The 8,757-nt window shown below is 43.0% G+C and overlaps 2 protein-coding genes across 2 annotated transcripts; one reads left to right on the plus strand and one right to left on the minus strand.

Annotated features, from left to right (window-relative positions):
• The first annotated feature begins 1,758 nt into the window (after positions 1 to 1,758).
• On the plus strand, positions 1,759 to 5,384 carry LOC115665311 (L-2-hydroxyglutarate dehydrogenase, mitochondrial). The gene is made up of 5 exons (XM_030587186.2): positions 1,759 to 2,171; positions 2,425 to 2,706; positions 2,812 to 3,251; positions 3,761 to 3,920; positions 5,110 to 5,384. Exons 1-5 carry the CDS (start codon positions 1,914 to 1,916, stop codon positions 5,221 to 5,223), a joined length of 1,254 nt encoding a protein of 417 aa, XP_030443046.2. The 5' UTR covers positions 1,759 to 1,913; the 3' UTR covers positions 5,224 to 5,384.
• Positions 5,385 to 5,737: 353 nt separating this feature from the next.
• On the minus strand, positions 5,738 to 8,360 carry LOC115665310 (probable U3 small nucleolar RNA-associated protein 11). Its single transcript, XM_030587184.2, has 7 exons — positions 8,114 to 8,360; positions 7,808 to 7,990; positions 7,622 to 7,715; positions 7,446 to 7,525; positions 6,850 to 6,930; positions 6,257 to 6,356; positions 5,738 to 6,181 (listed from the first exon to the last, which is right to left on the minus strand). Exons 1-7 carry the CDS (start codon positions 8,167 to 8,169, stop codon positions 6,089 to 6,091), a joined length of 687 nt encoding a protein of 228 aa, XP_030443044.1. The 5' UTR covers positions 8,170 to 8,360; the 3' UTR covers positions 5,738 to 6,088.
• Positions 8,361 to 8,757: the final 397 nt, after the last annotated feature.

Raw genomic sequence — 8,757 nt, forward strand, 5'->3', positions numbered from 1 at the left:
AAGGTCCCGAGCATGAATGCTAGGGATCGACCCAGCTTCTTTGGACCTTGGCCTATGCAACGGTGACTTAGGTGCAAGAGATGGGGACCATGCACGATTGTCGATGTCTTAAGCCCGACCTTTATGGACCCAAGCCCAACTGTTGTGAAAACCGGTCTTGGCCTCAATATAATCGGCCTCAGTTCTCGGTGGCATGACAAGAAAATTAAGGTGTGTTTAGTAATCATTTTGTTCCCGAAAACAATTTCTGCTCAGAAATGATTTTCTTTTATTCTATTCCCGGAAACAATTTCTAAACATTTGAAAGTGTTTGGTAACTACTCAAAATTTCTATTCCCGGAATAGAAAAAGAACAAAAATTCGTTTGGTAATAATACAAAATTTCTTTTTATTAACTACATTTTAATAATATTTTGAATTTCTTAATATTTCTTTTTTCTTTTTTTTTTCTTCTTCTTCCCCTTTCTTGGCCCATGGCTAGGTCACCGGCGCCGGCGACCGGCCACAGGCTAGGGCCGGCGAGGGCGTCGCGGCCCTTGCCAGATCTATCGAGGGCAGGACCCTCACCGATGCCCTCGCCAGATCGGGCGAGGGCAACGATGAGGGTCGCCCAGGTCGCGAGCCGCCCTCGCCGGATTTGGCGAGGGCGACCCTCGCCGCCGCCCTCACCAGATCCGGCGATGGCCGCGATGCCCTAGCCTGTGGTCGGCGATCGGCCACAGGCCAAGAAAAATGAAGAAGACCAATCAACAAGAAGAAGAAGAACAAATTTTCTTTTCCATTTCCAATTCTTGTTCCCAGAATCAAGAATAAACTTATTTTTTATTATTGATTCTGTTCCAAAACTGATTTTGAGAACAAATTTGTGCCCGAGAACAAAAAATTTACCAAACAGATTTCTATTCTTTTTTTGTTTCAGAGAATAAAAGAATAGAATCGGGTACTATTTGACAGGTTACCAAGGGCCTGTTTGGCAACTTGCCAAATAGTGATTGATTCTGTTCTTTTGTTCCCAGAATCAGTTTGGGAACAGAAATCCGTTTGTTAAATTTTTTGTGTCCGGGCACAATTTTGCAAAAAATTGTGCCCAGAATCAGTTTTGGAACAGGAATAAAATAAAAGTAACTTCTTGATTCTGGAACAATTTTTTCAGAACTGATTCTTCTTGATTTTTTTCTTTTTTTGGTTGTTATTGTTCTTCGGCCCCACCACCCGCTGGCCGCCGGCCACAGGCCAGGGCCGGCGAGGGGCGGCTCGCGGCCTCGCCCAGCCAAGGCGAAGCCGACCTCGTTGTCGCCATCGGTGAGGGCGGCGGCGAGGGCCGCGACGCCCTCGCCGGCCTTGGCCTATGGCCGATCGCCGGCGCCGGCGGCCAGCCATGGCCAAGAAAGGAAGGGGAAAGAAAGAGAAAAAAAAGAAAAAAAGAAAAAAAGAAAAAAATTAAAAATATTATTAATAAAAAGAAATTTTGTGTAATTACCAAACGCATTTCTGTTCTTTTTTTATTCTAAGAACAAAAATTTTGGCCAGTTACCAAACGCTTTCAAATGTTTAGAAATTGTTTCCGGGCACAGAATAAAAAATAATCATTTCTGTCTAGAATCAGATTCTGGACACAGAATGGTTGCCATGCGCAGCCCAAACAGCCCCTTATTTTACTTCACGTCCTTATTCGAGATATTTCCTCTATTTTATTAGCAAAATAGAAATTTGCGTTAAATTATTTAATTATCACTGCCCAACAAATTTGTAAAAAATTCCTCATTTCTCGTCAAGCCAATCACTTCGCCCACCGTTGCTCTGCGACGTGAAGAAGAAGAGCGGTATTGCCGAGCTGAACGAGCACAGTTTGTTCGTCTCAGCTTCGCGCAAGGGGCGACGACCGCCGGAAGAGAGCAAATCCGAGGGAGGAAATGCTGAGGCGTTCGACGGGAAGCGTCCGCGCGGTACTGAAGGCCGTCCAGCTCGCCAGGAGCTTCGCCTCCGCGGAGACGGCGGACTGCGTGGTGATCGGGGCGGGCGTCGTCGGGCTGGCCGTCGCGCGGCGGCTCGCCCTTGGCGGCCGCGACGTCCTGGTGCTCGAGTCGGCGCCGACCTTCGGGACCGGCACGAGCTCTCGCAACAGCGAGGTCGTCCACGCCGGCATATACTACCCTCCCGATTCTCTCAAGGTCGAGTGATCTCTTCTCTCTGACCGGCGGTTTTCGGATCGCTGGAGTTGTAACGGCTTGTCAGCGCGATCGAGTGATGTGTTAGGCCGAGCGTGTGATTTTCAGTCAGAGAGTAGTAGTGTCTCGTAGTAGATTTTGAGGTAGTCTGCATTTCTCCTGTGAGTGATTGTTTGTAATGGAAAGGTTGTTCGATTGTCGGTCATATGCTCTGTGAAATTCGGAGTGGGGATATGAAATGCGCGCGATTTTTCAGGCGGCGTTTTGCGTGAGGGGAAGGGAGTTGCTGTACCAGTACTGCTCCGAGCGTGGAATCCCCCATAAGCAGATTGGGAAGCTCATAGTTGCTACCGGGCCTTTGGAGGTTCCGAAGCTGAGCAATTTGATGAGCCATGGAGCTCGTAATGGGGTTGATGGTTTGAGGATGATGGATGGTCCTGAAGCCATGAGGATGGAACCTGAGCTGCAGTGTTTGAAGGCCTTGTTTTCCCCTGTTTCTGGCATTGTCGACTCGCATTCGTTGATGCTGTCGCTAGTGGTAAGCGATCAAGCTTTGTGCTTTGGAAATATCGTCTTAGCTTCTTTTCTATAGGTAGTTTCATAGCTACATATTGACAGGTGGATCACCCGAATGTGAGTCCAGGGAGAAGCCGAAAGTCACAGAGCGACATTCTCTTACAATACTACTGTGGTTGGCGGTCATCTTGAAGGCAATTCTATGCACCTCCATGTTTGTGAGACCAAAAATCTTGATGAACATGGGAATGCACAGTTTCCTCTCCAACCTGAACTTGTACTAGTTCCAAAGGTTGTTGTCAACTCGGCGGGCTTAAGCGCTCCTCTCCTAGCAAAGAGATTTCGTGGTCTTAATGGTCAAGTAATTCCTCCAGCGTATTTTGCTCGCGGTCACTACTTTGCCCTTGTGAACACTAAGAACCCCACATTCCAGCATTTGATATATCCCATTCCTGAGGATGGTGGCCTTGGTGTGCACGTAACTCTTGATTTGAATGGTCAAGTAAAGTTTGGCCCAGATGTTGAATGGATTAATGGTGTGGATGATGTTTCAAGCTTCCTAAATAGGTACTTATTCCGATTCAGTATACTTGGTCTGAGTAGATACATCATTTGTCTTCTATGCTTCTATTGAGTGGTGTAAAATTAGTGAGTGAATCCCATGTCATGCTTGAACAAAGTTGTAATTGAAAAATCCTGTGGGGATCTGATGAGTGAAAGCCAAAAACTTTTCCCCCTTAGTAATTTGTGACAAGCACATAATAACTGGTCTTTTTTGGCAAGAAGCACATGGTGACTGGTTGACTTGCAATTTTCAGTCTCAATTAGAGTGAAGTTTTCCCATGTCTTCTTGAGCATGCATTAACTATTGAATATCAGCAAACAAAATTTTTAGATTTCAACCTTGTATCAGTTTACCAAGTTTGGGTTATTTACTTAGTAATGCTTATCGGACTATGAAATACCAATATAGCAGATAACATGATCATCTAATCAAAATATAAGCATCTGTTCTTTTTAATTTTTCATTAATAGCTGTGTCTCCCATTGTAAATAATTGCCAAAGGTCAATTCAGGTTTGACTATTCCGTATCTGCATGCCGCGCAGAGAGATTTTATCCGGCCATCAGAAAGTACTACCCTAACCTCAAGGATGGTTCTTTGGAGCCAGGTTATTCAGGGATTCGGCCAAAACTTTCAGCTCCTCGACAGCCTACCAGTGATTTTGTGGTACAGGTTGGATCTCAGCTCTCCCTTCTTAACAGAATGTGTCAGGTCAATAGAATCTAAAAATTTATTTCCAAAATCATGACTTTCTTTACTTTGTCTTTCATTATGCATTATTCCAACAGTTGGTTTTCTTTCCCTTAAAGGAACTATGGTGAACACCAGTTGGGAAAGCTCTGATTAATTGAACATTATCTTTTCTCATTGCTTTTGTGCACGGGATGCTAGGTGAAGTCTTCTACCTTGCAAGAAGGTTGTAATCAATTTGAGATAAATCAGGCCTGGTTTATCAGGAAGTGCAATACCAGCATTGACTGGTTTTGTTAGACCGTAACAGTAGGATAAATTTGTTTTATATTAATGCTGGGTAGAGTAAAATCAGTCTAATATGATGTGACAAACTACAATTAATCATTTAAACAAGTATGTCATATTCAACACCCGATGGGTGTCTGCAGCATTACTTAGTACACTAAATTCGTAAAATAGTTTTAATGTACTTAGCATGATTCTTTATCTTACCTAGTCCTAACACCGTGAAGTTTCTTCGGTATCTCTGTTTCATGCACTTATTTCCAAGCTTAATTCTTGCAACATCATTAGGAAACAGGAACATATGCATGTACACATTTCTACATCTTAATGATGTGAGATAAGAGTACATAGAGTATTGGAGTTCATAGAGTACATAGAGTATCGGTGCATTGTCGAGTCACGAGACTGTAGACTCCCTGTTCATAGAGTACATCCATTAATTTACCTACTACCTAATATGGTCAGATTGATTGTCAAGTGCTCTGTGTTGAATTGGGTTTGACATGTTTTAGAAACTGCAAGACAAAACCAGCATGAAATATTGCAAAGATCTCTGTCTCCTTTCATTACATTTACTGCTGAAGCAGAGAGACGACCTTCATTTGTTGCTTCTATAGAGTCCTGGATTTCATGGATTGTGCATCCTCTTTCTTCAAGTTCAATGCTGTAATTTCTTCTCCTTCGCCTATTAGCGTGCAGACAGCCAGCATACATGTGTGCTTAATCTTCCTCTTGGTTATCGAGAAACTATGCAATACGACAATATACATTATTGACCAGCGGATTTCATTTCATTTTTAAGGCTTTCCATCGTCAAGGTTACTTGAAAGACTCAAGGGACAGCATGGTCGATGACAATTGTATCCTGATTACGTTTTTGCAGGGGGAGGAGATTCACGGGATCCCTGGACTGGTTAATCTCTTTGGAATCGAGTCGCCTGGTTTGACTTCAAGCATGGCGATAGCAGAACATATTGTTGCCAAGTTCTTGACGTGATAATGAAGGTGTGGAAGATGAGATGCTGGTCATAGAAGTTAGCCGCTCCAGCCATTGCGGCTTTTGAACCTTCAATCTCGACTTAGTTTATGTGGGAATAGTGAATATCTGCAGATTTTGTAAGCCTGTATCGCTATAGTCGAGCTTATTGGAGATTGTGATGGGCCATGCTCGATGTGTTTTATAATGGATCATGTTCTAGAGTAAAGAAAAGTATGTTACAAGTAGCCACCAAGTTCAATACGACCAAGCGTGGACGATCTTAGAATAAACTAGTAGGATACCTGAGTTACAATCCAAGTCTGGTTGGTTAAGTTTCTTTCGCTTTCTTTCAAAATTTTGCAAACCCCAAAAAGAACTTCAGTTTTCACGAGTTATAATTACTGCCAAATGGCTCATGCATATAACATTTGGATACTTTTACAGAATTCTGATGTTCAGCATGAGTAAGAGTCAAATTTGAAATGCAACATGAGTGAAGTGCAAAATCAAGAAGCTCCATAGGAATTAGAACTTCTCGAAACAGTCTTTCAAATAAATCCACTTCTTGTTTATGCACTCCATAAAATACCGGCACAACGGCATGACGTTTAAAAGATGACAGCTTCATATATTCTTCCCACAACGAGATAGAGACAAAAATAGACCAACTTATGTTCAACAAATTGTGTTAGCGTTACACGAACTGCAACACAAATTTTACATCAAATATCATGCATCAAAAAATTGTGATCCCAGTTCACAGCGGTTCATCTGCCACCTGAATCGTCATCCAAACAGGTAAGTTTTGCAGATGAGATTTGACTGTATATGAGAACCATTGCTTGCGCAAAAGAGATGCGTCGAGCTCAGATAGAAACTGTAATCATCGCTTCCGTTCCAACCGCCATTTGTATACTGGTTTTGAGGAGGGGCAGACAATCTCAGCTTCACGAAGTTTTCGCTTCTTGCCCTTCTTCTGCTCATGGATAAAAGCTTTATTAGAAAATATCCAAACAGACCAACTGAAAAGTCGAAAGTCAGTGAAGCCTACCTGCAATTCCTTCTGCAGCGACATATCCATGTATATCTTCTCCAAATCATTTACTCTACTTTTTCTTGCCTCTAGTTCTCTGTATGAAGCAGCTGTTTTCCTGCACAATGTGTCGATTTTAGGCTGTCTACTCCACCAAGAGCACAATCAAACAGATTGAAGTTGATAGGCTGACAGAACCACCAAAACATTCTGTTTAAATAATGCCAGACAGCTTTCTTTATATCGGTCTGGAACAGCGAGCGAAACAAAAAAAAAAAAAACAACCAAGCAGTTAAGGAAAAGGTCCACAACAGCATCAGTATCGACACCTGAAAAGTAACAGATACGGCGGAAGTGGATGGTGACATGATCAACAATTTGATGCCCAAATGAGCGGCAAGTGACATTAAAGTCTTTCTAAGTCGAGCAAAAATCTAGATTTCTATTCTCCATAAGAAGATAATCTTTGCTTAACTCAATTACACTGTTCCTATCATACATTCTCCCTCGACGCCTGACCATGACAGCGACTTCCAACTTCTGCGCACTTGAAACAGGCCTTATGAAGATATGCTCAACTGCCAACCAACAAACAAGCCATATGATCTTACCTTTTGATATTATCAGGAATATCATTGAAAGATATTTTCCCATTCTTGGAAGACGATGATTGCATCTCTTTTGCCTCCTCCCTGCAGACATCATGACAAACAAATGAGATAATAAAATATACTGGCTCAAGGCTTAAGCGAGGGCACAAAACAAAAAAGAGTGCACATCAACTAGGATGGAACTAAACAAGGGCCAAGAACTTTCAAGGTAGTGAGCAGCCCAATAACAATGCAACCAGCACATCATCCTGAGGTATCCCTTGGAGAAACATTTTACAAGTCGAGAATATATTGTAACCTTTTTAAGGGGATAAAATCATATTGATCTCAATTCACACTCAACTCATTGGCTATTAATAGTTCAGTAGAACATGGCATACTTTCAATGGCCTCAAACGAAAATTTTCATATGCCAAATTTGTCAGAAAGTGAGATTGGTTGGTCGAGAAAGCACAAGCACAATGCTAGCATGTCAAACTTTCAGCGAAGTAACCAGTATCTCTGTTGTCCAGCAGAGGGGAAATAAAACTCCAGTAACTAGAACTACCAGCAGTCAGTAGGAAACTAATTAAAAACAAAGATAAGGAGGAACAGACCTGTCTTCCGCGTAGTAAACATGATTGCTCGATGGGCGATCATCGAGAGAATGCAGCATGGCGGTTAGCTTTTCGATTTTCTGCAATAGACAGCAGAATTCATACAGCATCAATATCTCTCAAGAGTGTCATTCCGGCAACAAATTTCGACGAGAAACAGCTCAAACAAGCACTACCTTTTTCTCACTCTGCACTTTCTGAAGAATATATCCAATGTCCTGCGTCTTCATCAACATGAGTTCTTCATGGGTGTACTTATTTGCCTGGCTCCTACCCCCACACGCCAAACTACAGAGTCAGAGATACGATCGAATCGAAAACACGCACACGAAGAGAAGAGGGCATGAATTCAATCATCTTACTCCGGCCTGTGAACTCCATCGACGGTCTTGGTTTTGACCATCTTGAAGTAGAACTCATCTGGGTTCCTGAAAGCCGCCTTCTCCTTGAGCTTCCGCAGGGCCTCCTCCTTCTTGTGGAAGGCTCTCGCCCGGACGACATAGTCCTTGTGCTTCTCGAGGAGCCCGAACTTCTTCCGCGACTGCCTGCCATGCGCACCGCAAAAATTCACCATCCTCAGAAGACAGGATTCAGCAAAAAAAAAAAACCCACCGTCGAACGACATGGAAGAATGGAGAAAAAAAAAAAGCTCCCTTTTTGGGACTTACGGCTGAGCTCGTTCCTTGTGAGCGCGCCGACTGATCGCGTTCCTCAGGGAAGACATTCTCCCTCCAACGCGCGATAGGACGCTGCTGGGTGTTACAGACGCAGGGCGGCGGCGGCGAAGAAAGGCTTCGCTGCAAGAGGGAAAGAGCCCCGACCGATTCCTTAATGGTTCTGCTAAACCCCTATTCCAAAACCTCGAAGAACAGCATCAGCAATTCTTCGACCTAACCCTCAAAATTTTCTCTTCTTTTCCCGGAAAATCTTTCTCAGGAACAGGGTGATCTTGTCCTTGTCATGGGAATTGTTGGGTACCGGGCTTAGGCGCGTTTGATAACGCTTCTGTTTCTCTATTTTTCTCGTTTACATTCTCGTTCTAGGAGCAAAAAAGAACGTAAATCCGTTCAGTAACGCGTTTTATTTTTACATTTCCTGGAATAGAAAAGTACTGCCAAATAGATTTGGAGGCGGAAATAAGAAGTAGAAAAAATCTACTTCTTTATTCCCGAAATAGAAATAGAAGGTCCGATTATCAAGCCGCGACCTCGCTTCTCCTCCATCCTCCGTCATGCAAACCGTCTCAAAGCACCGGTCCGGTCCATTCTCGGTAGAAATAATAATAAAAATTTAAAAATTAATTAAATTATAA

Source organism: Syzygium oleosum, unplaced genomic scaffold, assembly GCF_021117445.2.
Source record: "Syzygium oleosum isolate NSW1041296 unplaced genomic scaffold, Sole_v2.1 Sole_v2.23, whole genome shotgun sequence".
Classification (NCBI taxonomy): Eukaryota; Viridiplantae; Streptophyta; class Magnoliopsida; order Myrtales; family Myrtaceae; genus Syzygium; species Syzygium oleosum.